The sequence below is a fragment of the Camelus dromedarius genome, chromosome 24 (assembly GCF_036321535.1).
Source record: "Camelus dromedarius isolate mCamDro1 chromosome 24, mCamDro1.pat, whole genome shotgun sequence".
Classification (NCBI taxonomy): Eukaryota; Metazoa; Chordata; class Mammalia; order Artiodactyla; family Camelidae; genus Camelus; species Camelus dromedarius.
Genome location: NC_087459.1, coordinates 10814728 through 10837531, shown reverse-complemented (window position 1 = coordinate 10837531; position 22804 = coordinate 10814728). Strand labels below are relative to the sequence as shown.

General features: G+C 56.3%; 2 protein-coding genes and 1 long non-coding RNA gene across 9 annotated transcripts in view; 1 reads left to right on the top strand and 2 right to left on the bottom strand.

Annotated features, from left to right (window-relative positions):
* PPL (periplakin) overlaps nucleotides 1-19889 on the top strand; it is an 89041-nt gene extending 69152 nt beyond the window's left edge. For all 6 annotated transcript variants that reach the window (XM_064478430.1, XM_064478432.1, XM_064478431.1 and 3 more), the window contains 20 exons: nucleotides 1125-1279; nucleotides 1936-2056; nucleotides 2661-2786; nucleotides 2878-2919; nucleotides 4102-4263; nucleotides 4362-4469; nucleotides 5406-5501; nucleotides 6409-6531; nucleotides 6636-6782; nucleotides 7329-7480; nucleotides 8328-8425; nucleotides 8589-8746; nucleotides 9683-9861; nucleotides 9939-10077; nucleotides 11222-11415; nucleotides 12725-12875; nucleotides 13580-13663; nucleotides 14323-14439; nucleotides 14942-15034; nucleotides 15753-19889. In XM_064478430.1, the coding sequence (XP_064334500.1) occupies nucleotides 1125-1279; nucleotides 1936-2056; nucleotides 2661-2786; nucleotides 2878-2919; nucleotides 4102-4263; nucleotides 4362-4469; nucleotides 5406-5501; nucleotides 6409-6531; nucleotides 6636-6782; nucleotides 7329-7480; nucleotides 8328-8425; nucleotides 8589-8746; nucleotides 9683-9861; nucleotides 9939-10077; nucleotides 11222-11415; nucleotides 12725-12875; nucleotides 13580-13663; nucleotides 14323-14439; nucleotides 14942-15034; nucleotides 15753-18422 (5115 nt within the window). In that variant the 3' untranslated portion in view covers nucleotides 18423-19889. The remainder of the gene's footprint in view (nucleotides 1-1124; nucleotides 1280-1935; nucleotides 2057-2660; nucleotides 2787-2877; nucleotides 2920-4101; nucleotides 4264-4361; nucleotides 4470-5405; nucleotides 5502-6408; nucleotides 6532-6635; nucleotides 6783-7328; nucleotides 7481-8327; nucleotides 8426-8588; nucleotides 8747-9682; nucleotides 9862-9938; nucleotides 10078-11221; nucleotides 11416-12724; nucleotides 12876-13579; nucleotides 13664-14322; nucleotides 14440-14941; nucleotides 15035-15752) is intronic.
* On the bottom strand, nucleotides 13528-14327 carry LOC135319196 (uncharacterized). Its single transcript, XR_010377657.1, has 2 exons — nucleotides 14034-14327; nucleotides 13528-13815 (listed from the first exon to the last, which is right to left on the bottom strand). It is a non-coding gene; the product is annotated as an uncharacterized LOC135319196 (long non-coding RNA).
* The window catches only part of UBN1 (ubinuclein 1), a 37305-nt gene continuing 33888 nt past the window's right edge, over nucleotides 19388-22804 (bottom strand). For both annotated transcript variants that reach the window (XM_031447766.2, XM_010992693.3), the window contains one exon: nucleotides 19388-21526. In XM_031447766.2, coding sequence (XP_031303626.1) covers nucleotides 21477-21526 — 50 coding nt within the window. In that variant the 3' untranslated portion in view covers nucleotides 19388-21476. The remainder of the gene's footprint in view (nucleotides 21527-22804) is intronic.

Genomic DNA, 22804 nt, shown 5'->3' with positions numbered 1-22804 from the left:
ACCACCCATCCGCCTTCTGTCTGTGGACTGGCTCCCATAAATGAATCCCACATGGCATGGCCTTCCCGTCCGGCTCCTCTCACTTGCGTGGTTTCGAGGCTCATCCCTGACGGAGCCAGTCTGTGCTCCCTTCTTCTCACTGCCGAGGGAGAGTCCTCAGGTCACCTGAAAGCCTCTTCAAAGCAGGGGTTTCTCTTATTCCCATTGCAGAGATGGGGATTCTGAGACCCAGCGAGGGCAGGGGACTGGCCTCACTAGGCCCCCCGTGTGACCTCCGGTCTGTGCTCAGTCCAGTCTCTGACTTGTGCCCCCTGGGCCCGGGGTCCCTGCACAGTGCCCGGCCGCACTCCCTGAATGTGGACTAAGTGAATTAATAGGCTGTCTCCACTGCCAACTCACCACTCTTCCCTAAATAAGCAGAAACCCTGGACTCATCAGCGACTTATCAACGGTACCTTGCGGACACCCCCCACTTTGTTCATTCTCGCCATTTCTGTTGGCGACACCCCAGCCTGGCCCACCCTCAGCTTTCACCAGGGCCCTGTCACAACCACTGAGTGTCGTCCCAGCTCTACTCTCTTGCCAGCAGAGCTCCTAGAGGAATCTCCTCTAAGGATAGGTGGGGCCGTGTCTCTGCCCTCCAGCCATTCTTTGCTCTGGCCCTGCTCCGCTTTCTCTCCCACTTCCTCCCCCAACACTTCTAGCCTCAATCACTGGCCTCAGTCTCAGCTGTCCTTTCATGCCACAGGGCCTTTGCACAGGCTATTCCCTCTGCCTAGAACACTCTTCCCTTTCTTCTTTTATTCTTGGCCTCAGAGGGTGATGAGCCCTGGCGCTAAAGCCAGTCCCCCTCATTCCCCCTCTGCTGTGTCTCCTTGTAAACACCAGCTTGTATGAACTTGCAGTCACCCTTATGAGGTTTATCTGTCAACCTGCCTTTCTGTGGGGTCCCCACTGGGCTAGGGGGCAGGGCCATGTCTCTCTGTCCATAAGGAGGCCCTTAAGGAGAGGCTGGGCCTGGCCAAGGGAGCCCCTCTCTGACCCCTATCCTCCTGCCCCTCCCATCCCAGCAGTGCCCGCTGAGTCCCTGCTTACTGTCCCCCTCCCCTTTGTGACTCTCACAGGACCTGGCCCGGCTGCAGGAGGGCCAGCAGCCGGAGCACCGGGATGTGGCCCTGCAGAAGGTGTCAGACTCGGAGAAGCTGCTGTATGTGCTGGAGGCGGACGCGGCCATCGCCAAGCACATGAAGCACCCCCAGGGGGACATGATCGCCGAAGAGTAGGTCCAGAGGGAGCTGCGCAGGGCCGGGGCAGCAGGGCTGCAGCCACTCAGCAATCAGAAACCGAGTCAGGGAGAGGGCTGACTGAATTCCAGCACCTACTAAACACTTCCCATCATCCTCACGACAACCCATTCTGCAGTCCAGGAAACTGAGGCTCAGAGCCCTGGTGTCCACTGTTCTGGTCAGAGTGCGGCCGCCACAGCCCCTGCCTGCCGCGCTGCCTAACCTCCTGGCCTGTGAACATGCTGCCCCCTGGCCTGCTGCCCACCTGGCTCCCCAAGCTTGTGGCTCTCGCCTCAGCTCAGGTGTGCAGAAACCGCTGTCCCTGACACAGCCCACAGCACCCAATGGTCCTTCTGGACGGTGGGCTCAGAGAGCAACAGATATGCCTGTTTCTTCTGGAACCTTCTATGGTTCTGGGCACAGAGTAGGCCCTCAGGAAACATTGATAGGGAAGGCAGGATGAAGGAAAGTGGACAGGAGCAAGGTGGGAGTGACTGCCTGGAACCCAAGGCCACTGTGAACCTGTCCTTCCAGACCACCGAGCAGAAAGCTGAGGCCGGGGGTTGGGGTGGGAGGCCCCTCCTTGGGTTGTAGGCAGTGCCCACATCAACCAGCCCCGCTAACCAGGGTGGCTGCTCTCCTCACTCAGCATCCGTCAGCTGAGGGAACGTGTGACCAACCTCCGTGTGAAACACAAGCAGATCTACAACCTGGCAGTGAAGGAGGTGGACCCACAGGTCAACTGGGAGGCGCTGGTGGAGGAAAAGCTGGTACAGCCCAGGTTCATCTGGGAGGGGGCTGCATGTGGGCCGGGAGACCCTCACCATTTAACAGGTGCCACAGTCCTGCTGGGGAGGGAGTCGTGTTCCCAGTGTTTACCAATGTTTGTGTCGATAAGATGAGCAAGACTCAGAAAGGTGCGGCAGCTAGCCCAGGGTCACACAGCAGAAGTGGTGGCAACTGGGAGCCTCTCGGGATCATTGAGGTCCTAGCAGGCTGGAGGGAGCGGCCAGATTTCTGGCTGGCTGCTGCCCTTCCTGTGCCTTCGCTAGCCTGTCTCCACCATGGAGAAGCCTGGCTACTAGTGTGACCCTAAGCAAGTGACTCCCCTGGCTGGTTTCTGTTTCCCCAACTGTGAAATGGAAACGGCAACTGTGAGAGCCTCTGAGGTGGCTGTGGGATAAAACAAGATGAGATGTGGCAGGAGAGGTGACAGCCTGTCCTCGAGTCCCTCCAGGGCCACTCCGCTCACTCCTCGGCCGGTGCTGTGAGGTGGGAAGCCAAGGCTCACGGGGGACGGGGTACCAGTGGGCTGTGAGTCCTGAGCCCCCGGCCCACCCTGTGCGCGTGTGGTCTCTCCACGCGCCCCGCCAGGACAAGCTGAGCAGCCAGGGCTTTGGGACAGACCTGCCGCTGGTGGACCACCAGGTGGAGCAGCACAACATCTTCCACAATGAGGTCAAGGCCATTGGGCCCCACCTGGCCAAGGATGGAGGCAAGGTGTGTGCATGGCAGGTGGAGGGGATCCCTGGGAGGAGGGCCTTCCACCTGCGGCCCCTGCCCTAACCCATGCCCCCCACTCCACCCTCAGGAGCAGAACAGCGAACTCCAGGCCAAGTACCAGAAGCTGCTGGTGAGACGCCCCTGGGAATGGGATGGGGGGATGGGGAGCCCGGCAGTGGGGACAGGAAGCATGTGCTGTAAACATTTCAAACAGCACGGAGGGAGGAGGGAGGGTCTAGCTCAGTGGTAGAGTGCCTACTAGGTATGCAGGAAGCCCTGGGTTCAATCCCCAGCACCTCCATTAAAATAACTAACTAAATAAATCTAATTACCTCCCCCCAGAAAACAAAAATAAGCAAACAAACAGGACGGAGGGAGGTGAAGTGGGAAGAGGTGGTACCCCGAGCCCCTGCCTGAGAGGGGTCCCCGATTGCCCTGTGCTCATGGAAAACCCCAAAAGACCCAAAGGACACAGCTCATCCTATAGTTTGCTTCCTAATTCTTTATTGAGCACCTACTGTGTGTCGAGTATGATGCATGTGCTTAACAGGCAAAAGTTTTCTGTTTCCCTTTTCAAAACCTTCCAAGAAGATCTTCTTTTTAAAACTGCACAAAGGATGCACAGATGCCTCCTTGTGGGCCTTGCAGACACCTCAGCCATGAGAGTCGGGTGCCAACGGTAGGATTGTGAGGAGGCTCTGCAGCCAGGCTGCCTCCACTCCTTTGGTGGGGAGACCTTGCACGCAAGCTCCTCATCTGCAAAATGGAGTTAGTTCGAATCCCTGGCTCATAGGAGTGCTTTGAAGACTGCAGGAGTTAGTACTGGAGAAGTCCCAGCACAGTCCTGGCACGTGGGTGCCCATGTATGTGTTAGCTGCTGTTCTCATTTGCAGAGTGAAACACAGACAGCCCTCCTCCCACCTCTCCCTGCCTGGCTTCTTCTCAGATGTAAAGCAGTAGTTTGCTACCGTCCTCCCAGCCGGCTGTGCAATGACATGTTAAAGACAGAAGTGGAGGCATAGCTGCTGGCATTTATGGAACACCAGGCTTGGGCCCTGTGAGATTAGTGCTGTCATTAGCCCCCTTTTGCAGATGGGTAAACTGAGGCTCCACAAAAATGTTTCAGTTCTGTGAGGGTTTTGTCTGTGCTGCTCACTGCTGTATTTGCAGTGCCTGGAGCCACGCCCAGCACTTAGTAGGTGCTCAATAAATGTTTGCTGAGTGAATGGAGGGGTTCCGGGCAGTCAGCTGACTTATCCAGGGGAGTCCAGCTGAGCAGGAGGCTGCAGCCCTGTCCTCGCCCCACCCGCAGGCGGCGTCCCAGGCGCGGCAGGAGCACCTGAGCTCGCTGCAGGACTACATGCAGCGCTGCACCAACGAGCTGTACTGGCTGGACCAGCAGGCCCGGGGCCGCATGCAGTACGACTGGAGCGACCACAACCTCGACTACCCCAGCCGCCGGCGGCAGTACGAGGTAGGCGCTGGGCTCTGCGGGCCCAGGCGGGGGTGCCGGTGGGAAGCCTGAGGCTGCCAGGCTGGGCTCTGAGCCTCTCCACCACCCCAACCCTGCAGAATTTCATCAACCGGAACCTGGAGGCCAAAGAAGAGAGAATCAACAAGCTGCACAGCGAGGGTGACCAGCTGCTTGCAGCCGAGCATCCCGGGAGGAACTCCATTGAGGTGCGTGAGCCTGGGAGGGGCTGCCTCCTCCAGGCTGGCCTCAGGGTAGCCTCTGCTGTGGGCCGCTTGCACCTGGGCAGCCCCCCACCAAGGTGGGGGGTCCTTCATTCTGTGTCTGTTTGTCCGTCTTTCCATCTTGCCGTCTCCTCTTGCTGTGCCTCCTCTCATTACCTTGATCTTTTGCCATGTCCTGCCCTCGGCCCCTAGACTTCTGAAGCCCATGCGGTGCCCATATTAGTTTGCTATTGTTGCTGTAACAAGTGACCACAAACATGGTGGCTTTAAACAACAAGAAGTTATTCTCTCTTGGTTTTGGAGGCCAGAAGTTGGAAACCAAGGTGTTGGCAGGCTTGCTTCCTCCGAAGGCTCCAGGGGAGAATCCTTCCTTGTCCTTTCTTTGCTTCTTGCTGGCAAGCCTTGGCGTTCCCTGGTTTGGAGCTGCATCATTCCTATATCTGCCTGTGTTTTCACGTGATCTTCTCACCTGGGTGTCATCTCTTCTTCGAAGAATATCAAACATTGGATTTAGGGTCCACCCTAAATCCAGGATGATTTCATCTAGAGATCCTTAACCAACTACATTGGCAAAGACTCTATGTCCAAATAAAGTCTGTGTTCTGGTGGCCATGAATTTGGGGAGTGCCTTTGTGAGAATTTTTTTAAAGCACCACTTTGGGCAGACACAGCCCCTACTTATCCCTTGTGCAGTGCACAACCTGAGCACCCGTACACAGCAGCACTTCTTGGCTCCTCAGCACGTTCTCCTCTCTCCTCCTCCCACTCGTGGGCAGGAGCTGACTGTCTCTGTGGTGGCCACACCCAGGCAGAAGCCAGCTGCCCCTCTCCTCTACCATTTTTTGGTCTGGAATCCTGCCATCTCTCCCCTGGTGTCCCAGGTACCTGGCCAGCAGCAATCTGCCCCCTTTCTCCTGTCAGGCTCACATGGAGGCAGTGCACGCAGACTGGAAGGAGTATCTGAACCTGCTTATCTGTGAGGAGAGCCACCTGAAGTATATGGAAGACTACCACCAGGTAACTGTTAGTCCAGAGCGCCACTTGTGGGAGCACTCAGTGTCTATTTGGCTCATTTGTGGCCTCGGTGCCACTTCCTCCAGGAGCCTTGCAGGGCTGCATCCCCAGGCCTTGCAGTGTCTATGTTTCAAGTAGTGTGCATGGGCACCCCAAGCTTGCCGAGCCCTTGTCCGCCTTCCCTAGGGGCTGGAGCTAGAGAGTCTGACTCACCAGGATAGCACAGGCCCAGGAATAGGTGTGTGGGGTTTTAATTTTGGTAAAATATATATATAATTTACCATTTTATCCATTTTTAAGTGTTCAATCCAGTGGCATTCATTACATTCACAGTGTTGTGCAACCATCACCACTGTCTTTCCAAAACTTTTTCATCACCCCAAATAGAAACACTGTATCCACTAAACAATGGCTCCTCATTCCAACCCCTGGTAACCTCTAACATACTGGGGATTTGAACCCAGGAGCTCTACCCTCCCCTCTGCTTTCTGTTTCTTCGGATTTGCCTCTTCTAGATATTTCATAGATGTGCAGTCACATGGTACGTGGCCTTTTGTGTCTGGCTCTTTCACTGAACCTGATGTTTTTGAGGTTCATCGTTTTGTAGCATGAACCAAAACTTCATTCCTTTTCTTGGCTGAATAATATTCCATCATGCACATGGACCATACTGTTTATCCCTTCCCCTGTTGATGGATACCGTGTTGTTTCCACCAGAATGTGTGTTTTTAACAAGAGGTCCGCACATTAGTCTTACGAGTATGTCGTGTGGGGGCACCTGAACTCAGATGACACTAATGGAACTAACTCCTGTTTGGGTGTCTCAGCCCCACTGGGGAGCTGGCTTAAAGCCATAGCCAGGCATCCTAGTGGTTTCCTGTCCATAATAAGGCCACCTGGTCTCCCCTAGTTCCACAAAGACGTGAAGGACGCCCAGGAGCTGCTGCGCAAGGTGGACTCGGACCTGAACCAGAAGTACAGCCCTGACTTCAAAGACCGATACCAGATTGAGTTGCTGCTGCGGGAGCTGGATGTGAGTGGTGCCCAGGCAGGGCCCTGCCCAGCTCCCTACCTGCCGACCGGGCACTGCCTCCTGCCCCAGGAAGGTCTCACCTAGGCACTCTTCTCCGCATTCAGGACCAAGAGAAGGCTCTGGACAAGTATGAGCATGTGGTGCGGGGCCTGCAGAAGCGAGGGCAGCAGGTGGTGCCCCTCAAGTACCGCCGGGAGACGCCACTGCAACCCATCCCCGTGGAGGCCCTCTGTGACTTTGAGGGTGACCAGGTGAGCCACTGCCCAGACGCCCCAGGTGCCCCAGGCAGGCTGAGCCCAGGTCTGCCTCTTCTCATGTCACTGAAAGGCTTTAGGGGTGGCATGGCTATATGCAGGGCCTTGAATGTTTTCAGGAACCTGTGTTCATCTCTGTCATTGGGGTCACTCTCTGCCAACCCCCCGCACCACCCCAACTGCGACCCTGGCCTGTTCTGCCAGTTTAGCAGCCCCAGTCATTCCAGCAGAACTCCCAGTGGAGGTTCTCACTGGCCCACTCTGAGTCACATGTCCATCCCAAGAAGTCAGGGAAGGAAGGGATAAGAGCACACGGGACTGCAGGGTGTGGGGGTGCACCCAAAGGGAAATCCAGGCAGGTGCTGGGCCGGCAGCCCCAACACATGTTCCCTTGGTGTTGCCCCATCTTGGGAAGGGTCTAGGAGACAGGCTAAGACTCCCCAGGTCTCAGAGTGAGAGGCAGGGATGAGACTGTACTGGGCCCCTGGCCACTGACCGGGGCAGGTTTCTCTGTGCGTTCTGACTGGCCTGTCCCCTTGCCAGGGCCTGATCTCTCGGGGCTACAGCTACACCCTGCAGAGGAACAACGGGGAGAGCTGGGAGCTCACGGACAGCGCAGGGAACAAGCTGACTGCCCCAGCCGTCTGCTTCATGATCCCCCCCACTGACCCCGAGGCCCTGGCTCTGGCCGACAGGTACAGTGTTGGCTGGCCCCACTACCTTGACCCCCCATCTCAGCCTCAGGGTGCCACTAACACCCCACAGCTGCAGATCCCATTGGCCAGGCTGATGTGTGGTGTGTAAGCACAGTTCAGAGAGTAGTTCCTCTGCCAGTGCCTCTGGGCCTTTGCACATGCTGCTCCCTCTACCCGGACACCTACCCACTGCCTTACAGGCTCAGGCCTCTTGGCTTGAAGACCCAGCCCAGGTGTCACCTCTCCTTTGAAGCCTTCCCTGACTGCACCCTCATCCCCCACGCTGGCTCCAGGGAAAGGGGTGCTGCCTCTTGGCTCTCAAGCACCTTCTCCCACCTCTTGTGCTGCTCTCATTAGGGTGCTTTGTGTCTGTGTCAGTCTCACTGGGCAGACGCTCCTTAGGATTTACTATTTCCAGGGCCTTGTTCAGTACCTGGTGCAAAGCAAGTATCCAAGAACTCTTTCTGAATGAGTGATTCAAGGAATTCCTTCATTTATTTATTCAGCAAATATGTGTTGAGCATCTTCTCTGTACTCCCTCAGAGGTAACATCTTGGTGGAGAAAACAAAGGAGTAAACAAGATAATTTTAGATAGTAAGATTTGCTATGAAGTGGAGAGAGAGACACACAGAAAGGAAGGAGGGAAGGGAGGGTCCACTGAACCCAGGAGCAAGGACAGACCAGGGTTTGAGTAAACCCTTCCCATGTGTCATTTTCACTTTCCGACACATTTTGATGAGCCGCCTGACTCCCTGGGGCTGTCTGTCCAGCCACCCTGGGCCCTGCGGCCGTGGGTGGTGGGGGCATGGGCTGCCCCGGGTACCCAGCCCGTTTTTGCTGTCACAGCCTGGGCAGCCAGTACCAGAGCCTGCGGCAGAAGGCGGCCGGGAGCAGAAGCGCACTCCAGCAGCGGCATGAGGTGCTGAAGGCAGAGAGCCTTGGAGGTGGGTGCCCGGGCCACTGCCCAAGGCTCTGGGGAGGGGCCAGGCCCAGGGTCTGTGCTGCAGATGGGATGGCAGGGGTTGGGGAGGCCGAGCTGGCCTCAGTGGCCCCTTCCCTGGCCTCACGCCCCACCACTGCCACCTGATTGTGATTTCCCTCTGGCAGATGCCTCCGACCTCCAGGGGCGGCAGCTGCTGGCTGCTTTGGACAAGGTGGCCAGCGACCTGGACCGGCAGGAGAAGGCCATCACGGGGCTCCTGCGGCCACCGCTGGAGCAGGGCCGGGCCGTGCAGGACAGTGCCGAGCGGGCCAAGCACCTCAAGGTACTGCCGGGCTGGGGGCACGGGCTGGCCCACTGGCTCTCAGGGGCCCCTGCTTGACAGGGACCACCTACCGCATGTATCAGGTAGGCCAAGTCATAGGGTAAGGGGGCTGTTTTAGGCCAAGGATTAAGGAGGTGCCTGAGGCCTGGCACCCCCCACAGACACATCCCCAGGGGAAAGGGCTGGTGGAGCTGAGGCCGCCTCTGCCCAGCTTGTCACCGTGGGCTCGTGGCAGTGCTGACAACAGCAGTGAGTGCGCCCGAGGACCTCAGCACCAATCCAAGAGGCCACGGTGCAGGGCGGCTCACAGGCTCTGGAGCTGCAGAGCCGTCTCACTGGCCACTTGACCGTAGACACACTGTTTAAGCCCAGTCCTCAGTTTCTTCAGTGAAATAGGCTGGTCCCCACTCGCGGGGCGTCAGGATGGGGTGAGTTGAGGCACATGATGCCATCTACTGCTCACCTGTTTCAAGTTTCCTGAGTCCTCCATATCCTCTGTGGTGAGCACGACCGTTCCTGGTTTACAGAAGAGGAACGGGGCTTGGAGGAAGTGCCATGGCCTTGATGGGGCCACATCAGGGCCATTAGGGGCCAAGTCAGGGCCCAGAGGACACCTGGTACAGGGGTGGGGGCGTGACTGGGCCCCATGTCCCCTCCTAAGCTGCTTGGAGTCCTACCTACTTCATAAGGTCACCCCCAGAGATGAAAAAATCATCCATGTAAAGTAGTGGGAGCAGTAAATGCTTGATGATTCCCTATTAGTTTTCATGGCTCATAAGTCACCACCCCCTACATCAGAATTCCCTGGGATGCTCATTACAAATGCAGGCTCCTGGCTGGCTCCCCTGAGCCCTAGTTAGGCTCCCTGGGGAGGAGGTCCCTGGGGGGAGGCAGGCTGACGGCTGTGTTCAATGCGAGGGGCTCTGGTCCCCACAGAACATCACCAACGAGCTGCTGCGGATCGAGCCCGAGAAGGCACGCAGCACAGCCGAGGGCGAGGCGTTCGTGCGGGCCCTCCCGGACGGCGGCAGCGCGGCCCTGCTGAGGACGCGGGTGGAGGACACACACCGCAGATACGAGCACCTGGTGCAGCTGCTGGACGCAGCCCAGGAAAAGTGGGTGCAGCGGGCAGCAGGGAGGCCTGGTGGGTCCAGGGCCAGGTCCCCCCCCAACTGCTGACCTGTGTCCTCAGGGTCGACATTGCCAACCGTCTGGAGAAGAGCCTGCAGCAGGGCCGGGAGGTGCTGGCCATGTACGAGAACCAGCTGGCCCAGGACGACACGGTGCCCGAGAGTGGCCGTGCCCTGGACAGCAAAAGGCAGGAGCTGGCGGTAGGTCTGGGGATCCTGGGCCTTGGGAGCTTTCTCTGAGCTGGGCATGGGCCCCGGACACCCCTAACCCCCACCTCTGGACAGTTGAGAGGCCCGAGGCCCAGGGCAGCAAGTCCCTCCAGCTTTGGAGTCCCAGCTGTGCCGGGGTTTGGGTGGCCTGTGGAAATCAGGTGCTAGTTTCTTCAAGTCAAATATCCACATAATCCCTCCAGACTCCCAGTATCTCTGGGTGAGCAGATCCGGCCACCGGGGCCCGCACGCCCACGGGGCAGGTCAGCCGGGTGGAGGAGCCTCTGCCCCAGCCCAGCAGGTGCTGTCTTCACAGCTGCCACTGGGCCCGCTCCAGGCACCGGAGTCTGTGAGCCTGAGGGAGGCCCCTTATTCACGCCCCATCTCACAAAACCCCGCCACGTGCTGAGAGCCTCACCTCAGAGCCCAGGAAGTGGGCTCCGAAAACAGAGCCTTCGCCGAGGCCACTCTGGGCCCGGGCCGGGTGTCACAGGCACATGCTGCCCGCCGCAGGGTTTTAGAAGTTAGATTCCACATATGAGTGATATGATAGGGTATTTTTCTTTCTCTTTCTGGCTTCCTTCACTTAGAATGATGAACAAAACAGAAACAGACTTGCAGATGTAGTAAACAATCGTATGGTCACCAGGGAAACAGGGTGGGAAGGGATAAATTTGGGAGTTTGAGATTTACAAATGTTAGCCACTATATATAAAAATAGATTTTTAAAAAGAGTTTCTGCTGTATAGCACAGGGAACTATATTCAATATCTTGTAATAACCTTCAAAGAAAAAAATATGAAAACGAATATATGTATGTACCTGCATGACTGGGACACTGCTGTACAGCAGAAATGGACACATTGTCACTGATGGTACTTCAATTAAAAGAAAAAAAAGTTAGTTTTTCTGGGGTATTGTTTATCACAATGAAATGGAAATTGCAGAGATGACCGTAGGTTCGAGGAGAAACTCAGGGGCAAAGCCCCTGTGCCTGCGCAGTCTTCCCACCCTCTCAGAGCTGGCAGCCCCAAGCGCCCTGAGGGGCCACGCATCCGGGGGAGGGGGTGGTCACGCGTCCTGGTCCCTGGAGCTCTGGCCACAGCACCCGCCGTCTGCCTCTCTGCCCCGGCAGGCCATGGCCTCCGAGCTGCAGACCCAGAAGGCCCTCCTCGGGGAGGTGGAGCAGAACCTGCAGGCGGCCAAGCAGTGCTCCAGCTCGCTGGCCAGCCGCTTCCAGGAGCACTGCCCGGACCTGGAGCGCCAGGAGGCCGAGGTGCACAAGCTGGGCCAGCGCTTTAACAACCTCTGCCAGCAGGTTGAGCTCAGGTGAGGGCGCCGCGGTGGGGGCGGTGGCCTTGGCTCAGCTGGTCTGCCTTAAAGCACCAGAGTGGGACCTGTGCGAACACTACCAAAGGCTGTGTTTTCTAAATAATTTCCCCTTTTCGAAAAAAGCAATACATGTACAAAGTATGAAACTCAGGTGATAGTGACCAGCCCCCCAACCAAGACAGGCACTGTTCCCAGTCCCTGTGTCTCTCTCCAAAAAGGTTCTGTATAAGCGAATGACAACATGCCACGTTTTGCTGTATTTTCCCTGTCGTTTATTTTGCCGGCCTCATGAGACACTAACTGTTCCCTCCTACCCTTCTGTTTCCTGGGAGGGTTTCCGTAGACTTGATATTGCTTCCTTAAATCTTCGTAGAATTCACCTTCTGGGACTGCAGTTTGTTTGTTTGTTTGTTTTTTGTGAGGAGGTTTGTAACTACCAATTCAACCTCTGTAAGAGATATTGGACTATTTGAGTCATCTCATTCTTGAGTCAACTTCAGAAATCTGTGTCTTTCAAGGGCACATTGTCCTCATCAAGTAGTTGAGTTTAATTGGCATAAAATTGTTCGTAATGTTCTCTTACGCTTTAACGTCCGCAGAAGCTGAGGGGAGGTCCTCTCCCTCATTCCTGACGTTATGTCTTCTTTTGTTGTATTTGTTTATTCTTTTCTCCCCTGATCATTCTGTCTGAGGTTTATCGATTTATTGACTGTTTCAAAGAACCAGCTCTGGTGTCAGTGACCTCCCTCCTGTCTCCCTGTTTGCTGTTCTGGTGACATCTGCTCAGTGTCATTCCCTACTCTTGCTTAGTTTTAGTTTCTCTTTGCTCGTCTTCTTCTTCCTAAAGGTAGAATCCTAGATTGTTGGTTTGAGAGCTTCCTTTTTGCTAGCCTAAGCACTTAGGTTATTTCCCACTAAGCACTGCTTCACTAAGATACAAATGTGATGGTTTTATTTTTGGTGAGTTCAGATTTCCTCGCCTCCCTTGTGATGTCTCCTTGGCCCTGTGGGTTATTTAGGTTCTAGAACACACAGTGGGCAGCCCCGCGAGTCAGCACATGTGGCCCTCCCTGCCCTTACAGCGGCCGTGCAGTGTTCCAACTCCACAGTCCATCATTTACCTAACTACTCCGTTTCCAGTGACTGGTTAGGCTATTTCTAGTTAAATTACATTTGGTTTCCTGACCCATCCCTCCCCGCTGTTAAAAAATGAGCACAGGTGATTTCTTCAAAAAAGGATGGCGAGCAGCTTTCAGCGAGGCGTCCACTCCCCCATGCCGAGGCCTGACCGGCTTTGTCCCCGCAGGGCCCGGAGCCTGCAGAGCGCCCAGGCTGCCCACGGTGACTTCCGCAGCAGCCGCGACCGCCTGCTCCAGTTCCTGTCCCGCATCCCCAGCTACGAGCCCCAGGAGACAGACAGCCTTGGCCAGATGGAGACCAAGCTCAACAACCAGAAGGTAAGACGGCTGCTTCCACGTTTGTGGGTGGTGGCTGGGGCCGGGCAGCGGTCCGGCAGGGCTGCGTCCTCGCTGGCAGGCTCCCAGCACCTGAGTCTCTGAGAGCAAGGACAGTGTCTCCCTCACCTCTCCCGCCTCTGTGTCCAGCACAGAGTGGACATTCCACACTGGCTAAATCAGCAAAAGCTACAGACACACAAGAGGAGCCCTCATGGGGAAAAACTCCATTTCCAAAGCCCCACGTCTTGGCTCCCCACAAGGCAGCAGGGCCCTGGGGGGAAAGACGAGGAACAGGAAACCCAATAGCCTAGGCTCAGATCCCGCTGCCACCCCTACCGCCCGTGTGCCCAGGGGCCAGTCTCTGAGCCTCGCTTTCCTCATTTATAAACTGGAGCTAAGGTGGTGCTTACCTCACAGGATTAAGTGGGATAATCTAAGATACTGGAATGGTGCGTGACATTTCAAAGCACTCAATAAACATTAGTTTCCTGGCAGAGATAATTATCCTTCTTGGCCCTTCTTCTCAGGGCCTTAGAATTGCCTTTCGTAACAGACAAATGCTACAAAAGTGTCAGCAAGGAAGCCATTCATTATACCTTGTGCTACAGGAGAGTAATTTCAGACTTCAAGGAATCCAGCTACTCTATCAAGGTTTTTTTTGGGGGGTTAAGTTTTTTATTTTTAACGTCTGTGTTGTCTTACAGAACCTGCTAGATGAAATAGCAAGAAGGGAACAGGAAGTCCAGCAAGTCCACGCCCACTCGCAGCAGTACCAGCAGGCCGTCAAGGTGAGAGCTGCACGGCAGGGCCTCCTCCCCCAGCCCAGCCCCCTCAGGCGCGGCTGGCGGCCCCCAAACTGGGAAAGTGAAGGCACTAGGCATCGAGTACCATGAAAGGGCTTTCTACTGTTTGAATGAAGCAGTAACTGGGGGCATTTATCCTAAAGGAAAAAAGACAAAAGAAGAAGAGTGTGGGATAAACAAAGGCATAGTAAAACAGCATTATTTACACTAGCAAAACAGACAAACTAGAACGAACTTAAATTTCGACAGCAGAGGAACAGCTAGCTAAATTATCATCCAAGCACTTGATGGATGGTAAAGTCCCCAAACTGATGCACAGGAGGGCTAGGAGGGGGCAACATGAGAAAAGGCTTACCGTACAGAATTAATAGAAGAAAGCAGAATGTCACATTCTCTAGGCCAGGGAAGGCCTGGAGGGAGCACTTTTTGGGGATGGAGGGAGACTGCACCTACTTTTTCTTGTCTCACATGTTGTTTGGGGACGTAGCTCTGTCGTGTTGATGTAGCGATGGTTCTCAAAACTTCCTGGCAGTCAGAACAGGGTGCCGCTGAGTGGGAGACCTTTGCAGTCAGCTGGAAAGGGTGTAAAAACATTTTGGTCTCAACAGCTCTTGTGTGCCCTCTGTCATGTCTCTCTCACCCAGGACTACGAGTTAGAAGCAGAGAAACTAAGGTCCCTTATCGACTTGGAGAATGGAAGGAGCAGCCACGTGAGCAAGAGGGCCAGGCTCCAATCCCCTGCCACCAAAGTGAGGGAAGAGGTGAGCTCCACGCACCAGGCCTTCTTGGAGCGCCCCGCTCCAGAGCTCAGCATGCAGGCCTCAGAGGCAATACACAATAGGGAAACGGGGCCAAGAGCCCTACTGGATGCGAAGAGGTCCGATAAGAGAGGCTAATGAACTTATTCTGGGGCAGTGACACGGATGTGCCTCGAAAGAGCACGCTGGGGTTATCTGTGCCAGAGCCCCAGACGGGAGGCTCCCCTTTCCCCTGTGAAGCACGCAGGGACGCACGGAGGGCCGACGTTACCAGTTCCTTCTGTACATGAGCGCATTAAGGCTCAGACAGAGACCTGCTCAAGGTCACTGGGGATTCAAACTTCTGACTCTAAATCCAGTTTTCGATCTAGTAGGTGAGGCCGCAGTAGAACTCCAGGTAGGAAGGGGCAAGAACCATACCCTCTGTCCTCAAATGCCAGACTTTCCAAACACCATCCAGCTGACTTCCCGCACAGCCTGCTGACTCCTGGCTGCTCTCCTGCAGGAAGCGGCACTTGCCGCCAAGTTCACTGAAGTTAATGCCATCAGCAGACAGAGGCTGCAGAATCTGGAGTTTGCGCTGAATCTCCTGAGACAGGTAATGGATCTTAGGAAGGAATACTACTCAAACGTGTTCCAACAGGTGGGAAGTAACTCATTCTGCCTCAAACAGCCTGTGAAGCAGGGGGCGTGTGCCCTGCTAACAGGGCTGGGCAGCCCTGGGTGCCCACGCTCCTACTGACATGAGTCTCACCCACGTGTCCCGTCCTACAAGAATTTGCCGAGTACCTAGTAAAAGGTAACTTATTTTTAAAAGTCTGTAACATTTATGACAGCACCCTAATAGTAAGAAACTGGAAGCAACTCCGTGTTCATCAGCAGTGGGTGCCTACCTAGGCCAGGGTCCGTCCACACGATGGAAAAGGATGGAGCCGCCACACGACAGGGCAGCACCCTCTGCACCGCCGCGGATTCTCCTAAGTGCAAGGACCAGGGTGCAGAGCAGGGACCACTGTTAGTGCAGAAAAAATAAATGTATTGCCTGTAAAAATATGTGTCTCACAGATGACAGGTGTCCTGTAGGAACAGGACCAGGGGTGACAGACGGCCTTTGTTTCACACTCTTCTGTGGTTTTAAAATATTTCCCCAAATGCAGTTAAACGAGTTGTTCACTGGAGCCTCAGACTCCAGTGAACCTGGCACTGAGGGAGCCCCTTGAGGGTCTCAGGACAACCATTCCAACCTGTCCGCAGGTGGCCAGGTGGGAGCAGGCCGCGCGAGTCCAGCTAACCATGCACTGTCTTCCCCTTCCCAGCAGCCGGAGGCAGGTGTGAGCCGCGAGGCCCTGCCCGGGAGCAAGCAGGGCTCGGGAGCGGAGGAGACGTGGAAGATTCAGAAGGAGCTGGACGAGGAGACCGAGCGGAGACAGCAGCTGGAGAACGAGGTCGAGAGCGCCCGGGAGGAGATCCGGGCTCTGCAGAACCAGAGCCCCCAGGAAGCGGTGGTGAGGAAGGAGGTGCTCAAGAGGGTGCCAGACCCCGCTCTGGAGGAGAGCTTCCAGCAGACGCAGCGGACCCTGGCGGAGGAGCAGCACAAGAACCGGCTGCTGCAGGAGGAGCTGGAGGCACTGCAGCTGCAGCTGCGCGGCCTGGAGCAGGAGGCCAGGGACGGCGGGCAGGAATACGTGGTCAAGGAGGTTCTGCGCATTGCGCCGGACCGAGCCCAGGCCGACGAGGTCCTGAGGCTGAGGGAGGAGCTGGAGGAGCTGCGGCGGCAGAAGGGCACCCGGGAGGCTGAGGCCCTCCTCCTGCAGCAGCGCATCGCGGCCCTGGCCGAGGAGAAGAACCGGGCGCAGGAGAAGGTCACGGAGAAGGAGGTGGTGAAGCTGCAGAACGACCCCCAGCTGGAGGCGGAGTACCAGCAGCTGCAGGAGGCCCAGCAGCGGGAGAACCAGCTCAGGGAGAAGCAGGAGGAGGAGCTGAGCTTCCTCCAGGACAAGCTGAAGAGGCTGGAGAAGGAGCGGGCCATGGCCGAGGGCAAGATCACCGTCAAGGAGGTGCTCAAGGTGGAAAAGGACGTGGCAACTGAGAGGGAGGTGGGCGACCTCCAACGCCAGTACGAGGATGAGGCCGCCAAGATTCGCGCCAACCAGAGGGAGAAGACGGAGCTGCTCCGAAAGATCTGGGCATTGGAGGAGGAAAACGCCAAAGTGGTCGTGCAGGAGAAAGTGCGGGAGATCATCCGGCCAGACCCCAAGGTGGAGAGCGAGGTGGCCAACCTCCGCCTGGAGCTGGTCGAGCAGGAACGCAAGTACCGGAGGGCCGAGGAGCAGCTGAAGAGCTACCAGAGCGAGCTGGAGGCGCTCCGGAGGCGGGGCCCCCAGGTGGAAGTCAAGGAGGTGACCAAGGAAGTCATCAAGTACAAGACTGACCCCGAGATGGAGAAAGAGCTTCAGAGACTCAGGGAGGAGATTGTCGACAAGACCAGGCTCATCGAGAGGTGCGACCTGGAGATCTACCAGCTGAAGCAAGAGATCCAGTCCCTGAAAGACACCAAACCGCAGGTGCAGACCAAGGAGGTGGTCCAGGAGATCGTGCAGTTCCAGGAAGACCCCCAAACCAAAGAGGAGGTGGAGTCTTTGAGGGCCCGGCTGTCAGAGGAACAGAAGAAGCAAGTGGACCTGAAGAGGGAGAGGGCGTCCCAAGAGGAGAAAATCAAACAGAAGGAGGAGGAGCTTTCCCAGGTGAAGGAGAAGGTGGTCCAACAGGAGGTTGTCAGGTACGAGGAGGAGCCAGGCCTGCGGGCTGACGTGAGCGCCTTCACTGAGAGCATCGATGCCGAGCTGCGGCAGATTGATAGCCTCCGCGGGGAGCTGCGGCGGCTACAGCGCCGGCGCGCCGAGCTGGAGCAGCAGCTGCAGGAGCTGGAGCGCGAGCGGCAGGCGCGCAGGGAGGCCGAGCTGGAGGTGCAGCGCCTGAAGCAGCGGCTGGCCCAGCTGGAGGAGGAGGGCGGGGAGGCCCGGGAGAAGGTGACCCTCAAGCAGAAGGTGGTGCTGCAGCAGGACCCCCAGCAGGCCCGGGAGCACGCCTTGCTGTCGCTGCAGCTGGAGGAGGAGCGGCACCGGCGGCAGGTCCTGGAGAGCGAGCTGGAGACCCTGAGGAGGAAGCTGGAGCAGCTGGAGAAGATGGAGGTCAAGGAGAAGGTGGTCTTCTCCGAGAGCGTCCAGGTGGAGAGAGGGGACACCGAGCAGGAGATCCAGAAGCTCAGGAGCAGCCTGGAGGAGGAGAGCCGGAGCAAGCGGGAGCTGGACGCGGAGGTGAGCCGGCTGGAGGCGAAGCTGTCAGAGCTGGAGTTCTCCAACTCCAAGTCGTCCAAGGAACTGGACTTCCTCAGGGAAGAAAACCACAAACTGCAGCTGGAGCGGCAGAGCCTGCAGCTGGAGACCCACAGGCTGCAGTCGGAAATCGAGATGGCGGCGGTGGAGACTCGGGACCTGTGGAGTGTGACGGGGTCGGCGGTGGACCCCGGGGCGCAGCTCGACTCCAGGCTGTGGTCCCTGGAGCGGGAGCTGGACGACCTCAGGAGGCTCTCCAGAGACAAAGACCTGGAGATCGACGAGCTGCAGAGGCGCCTGGGCTCCGTGGCCGTCAAGCGGGAACAGAGGGAGAACCACCTGCGGCGCTCCATTGTGGTCATCGACCCCGACTCGGGCCGCGAGCTGTCCCCGGGGGAGGCCCACCGGGCTGGCCTCATCGACTGGAACATGTTTGTGAAACTCAGGAGCCAGGAGTGCGACTGGGAAGAAATCTCGGTCAAGGGTCCCACCGGGGAGTCCTCTGTGATCCACGACAGGAAGTCTGGCAAGAAGTTCTCCATCGAAGAGGCCCTGCAGAATGGAAGGCTGAGCCCTGCCCAGTACGACCGCTACGTCAACAAGGACATGTCCATCCAGGAGCTGGCCGTCCTGGTGTCTGGACAGAAGTAGGCACGGCCCTGCCCTCAGCTTCCTGGAAGCAGACGCCGGCTCTCTCCTGCCCAGCAACCTCCTTGGTGTCTCCTCTCCCTGGCCCCATGCAGAGCCCAGCACATCCCCCCCGCCCCCAGCTGTCAAGCTGCTCAGAGCACAGCTCACACGGGCCAAACCATCATCTGACCCAGTGAGTGACCTGCTTCCTCCTCTGATGATTCAAACCCGTGGTGCCCCTCTCTTTTCTCCCTTTTCCCACACACTCCCATCAGCAGACTCTGTGACACCTGGAAGCGACTGAAAACTGCAAAAGCACAAGACAACAGGGGCAGACAGGCCCGCCCCATGCAGCACTGGCCTTCGCGCCCAGCGGGGGAAACTGGAGGGCAGACAGGCCTCCCCTCCACAACTTTCCCTTCAGCAGTGCTGGCCCCCAGGGCTGCCAACCTGCGTGCATGCCCCTCTGGGATGCTAGCTGCGCTGACTTTTCCATCCGAGGCCTCCAGGTGAGACAGATCTTGGCTCTACAGCGTGTGGACCTGGTGCTCGGGTGAAGCCTAACCATCAAGCCAGACTGTCCCAAGAAAACGCGCCATCAGAAGACTGTCCGTGGTTCTGAAATTACTCTCCTAGTGGGCAGTGTTGTTGTTAGTCTTAGCTTCGGTGCCTAAGTCCTGCTTACTATCTCACTGGCGTTTGGTAGACTCCACACTTGATTTTTCATCAAATGAATTTTGGGCTCTCTATATCTCATGTATTATGTAAGAAAATGGCAAGCAATAGGGAACTATTTATAGTGCGAAAATAAACACCTGGTGGCTTGATTCTAATTTCATGTTGTGTTTCTGCCTCTTTTGCATGTGAGGCTTATTCCCCAAACCCCTCCTGGCTTTCAGCCAAAATGGATGCACCCCACATACCAGCTCCTAAGGGAGGAAGAACTGCCTGCAAATATGGTAAAAAGGAATGAATGAGAGACGATGTTTTGGAAATCTTGAAACAATTTATTGAGTTGCTTTATACAAGATTAACAATTTCCACACCGCCCCCAACACCAACATAGTCGCTGCACAAAAGCCACAGCCCTCTCACATCCAAGAAATGCCCCGGCAAGGAAAGCCCTGCAGCGCCGTGGCCGCGAGCCCGCTCCGCCCGCGGACCTGCCTTGCCATGGCTTTTTAAGTCATTCACTCTTTCGTTACCACAAATAAAGCATCAACAAGGAAAAGAAACCTCATAAACTCCCCATCAAAGAAACGTTTCCCTGAGGCAAGAGGCATCACTAGATTCCTAAGGAGGAGGGTGTCCTGCTCCAGCGGCACGCTCAGTGGCACCCGGGAGGAGGGGCACGGCAGGGGAGGGCGCGGGGGCTCCCACGGCTCAGCCTGCACGGACGGCCTCTGCACGGCTCTGAGCTCAGCGATACAAATCTCTTCTTTGGCTCTTTTGCTACTACCTAAGACTATTCTGTAAACAAACTGGAAACCCAAGTTGCAAAAAATATATGTAATAAAGGGATAAGGAATCCACTTAGCCCAATGTGAACACGTGTTGGTTCTTATGTAAAAAAGAAGTTAGAGCAGAGGCCTGGCTGACTAGCTGGCAGAGGTCTTGCTCCCCTGGAAACTGGGCAACCCCTAGGTCAATCGTGAGTTACTGAGCGCTGTACCCTGGGAGTCAGGAACCAAAAGAGCTGCCTGTGTCTCCACACAGGCGTACATTCTGACGAGGCTGTTTACTCTTAACATACTTGAAATCACTCAGCTGCAGCAGTCAGTTCAGACTTCACAGGACAAGCAAGTGCCCTAAAAATCCTAGTGAAGCAGCCACTGGCTGAGTGAGAACAGTGTGACGACTTGAGCTCTGGGTCACTGTCCTAGTCTGTCTCTGACGTCCTCTCAAGCTCATCAGCACGTCACCCTTAAGTCAATGCACAGCCCTGCTGCCTGGAAAGCCAGGACCTCAAGGCCTGTTTCTACACAGCAGACGCTTCACAGAGGCCTGTTCCTGCAGCTCCGCCTGAGAATGGTTTCTAAATAAACTGGAATGTCTACCTGTGACTTGGAACCCCTCGCATCCTCAGCCCTCGAAGAGATGAAGAAGGGCCTTGAGGCTCTGCAGTCTGCCTGCATGAACTGTGGAGAAACCAACGGGGCCCTGGCTGAACTGGGACCTGGGATTTGGGGCCCAGATGACCTTCAAGTCAGGATGGCACAGATTATGATGTGCAACCATAAAAAACCCAATTAAATAAAACTGGCTATGTCTTAAGTACAGCCATATCTTTAAAAAAGGTCTTCATCTGAGATCCACTCAGAGCTGAATGGATGTGTGTCTGATTCTGCTCCACCATAAAGGCACTGGAATTATGTCTTCCTAGGAACAACATGACGTGCGAAGAATAGTCCCATTCTATCCAATGCATTTAATGGTAAGGATGAAAACTGAGCCAAAAATAAGTGTCTTCTAAAAACCCTACCACAGTTGTTGAATCTACAAAGGCCTTTTCTCTAAAAGAGCTTCACGGTCACGTTCAGTGGAGAGACTGGCCCCCACAGTGCAGGGGTCGGGTGTTCGGAGTGCTCTTCAGAGAACAAGGAAAGTCTCCCAGCTGCGGCGTTGGCCAGCTTGGTCCTGTTGGGCACACAGCCTGAGGGTGGAGGGGCACCACGACCATCCAGGGACCCCACGGCAGCCAGAAGGAGCCCCTGACCAGTAGGGCACCATGAGGTACTCTGACCGAATGTGAGGGGTCGGGCCGATCTGAAGCACAGGTGCACCCCCGCCCTGCCTGGCACTAGAGCTCCGAACACGACCTAGCGTGCCCCCAGGCTAGCGCTGCCCCCACAACGATTGTCCGCAGCAGAGCCACGAGGCCCGGAGCACCAGGCCGCTCAGGGCCTCCAGAGAAGCACGGGGCTGCTCCCCACACTGAAGGCACATCACGTGTGCCCAGAGACGCTGCACTCAGCGCTCACGCCCTCTCCGGGAGACAACCAACGGCAGAAGGAGCGTAGTCATTATCCAGCTTCCGAGACCTCCTTGTTCAGCTTCTAGCCTCTCCTCCGAAAGTCACAACTTCCGGGGTACACTGGGCCCTTTCCCATGAAGCTGAGAAGCATCTGGAAAAGAGTAGACAAAAACCGAACACAAGTCTTTCAGGAGCTGTGACTCCCCGAAGGCAGCAGTAACCAAACCTCAAGGAGATGACTTCTTAAATAGCAGGAGCCCCTGAACACTGAGTGTTCTAAGGCTCCAATGCCGCCCGGCTACCTGAGCTCGCTGCTCCTGCGTACCTGCGTGTGCGGCCACCGCAGGGGTGACCACTGGCGGGGTACCCCGGTCACAGGGCCACAGCTCTGCTGCGCACCGGGCCGCGTTCTCAGCTACGGCCACCGACCCGTGGCGGGCAGACTCGGTGGGGACGCCTGAGGAGCACGCTGAGCGCCCACGCCAACAGAAGACCCTCAGGTCCTCTAAGCACTAGCTCAGAAGCACAGGCATTCTTAGTCCAAACAGGAAAGAAGGCGAAGCAGACACCAGTCACAGCTGGGTGGAGCAGACAGCTTTTCTTTACATCCAGGTACTCCTGCAACGTGAGGAACGTCGCAGGGAGAGACGTTCAAATAGCCCATTTCAGCACGGATGCTTTTCTGACGGCTTTTTAATACTCACAGGAAAACCAGGAAGGAAATGCTACATGAAAATGCTTTTCCCTTTTCTGGTAAAGATGCCACAGACCAGTGGTCATGTTTCCAAATGGCTCTTTGATAATTTTCTGTTTGAAAGAGTGTCCCCGAAAGGAAACAGAAGCGGGGCAATCTCTTTCAAAAGCCAAAGCTCCTGCCTGAATGGCGAGAGCTGTGACCACCAGCTTGTGGAGTCATCCCCTGTACCTGACGCTTCTCCAGAGGAAAAGGGAGTGATTGCTGATCCTGGCTCAGCCTCCCAGTTTCTTTCTCTGAAGAAGCAACAATTCTACCTTGGGGATTTATGATCCATTCTTGCACCCAGATGGCCTCTGGCGTTCACTACAAACACATGAGCCTCAGGACACGGGGCCAAAGCTCTCGGTGCGGCACACCCAGCTGGGCAGCTGCCCACGGTCCCAGGCCACCAGGGCTACCCCAGACTCAGCTTCCCGAAGACTGGCTCTCCCCTGACCAGTACAGCCCCCGCTCGTTTCTGGAGCAGGTTGAGAGAAGTAAGAAGAGCACCGGGCTAAACCTAGATCCCTTGAGGGCGCACAGCAGCACTGCCTTAAGCGGGCCTAGGAGCCAAGAAGCCTCGCTCCCAGGACAGAGTGAGGCAAACCGCTCACCACACAGGTGCCGGCCCAGGGCATCTGAACCCTCTTCTCACAGCTGTAAACCCAGGGCTTGCAGAGGGCCCTTTCTGGA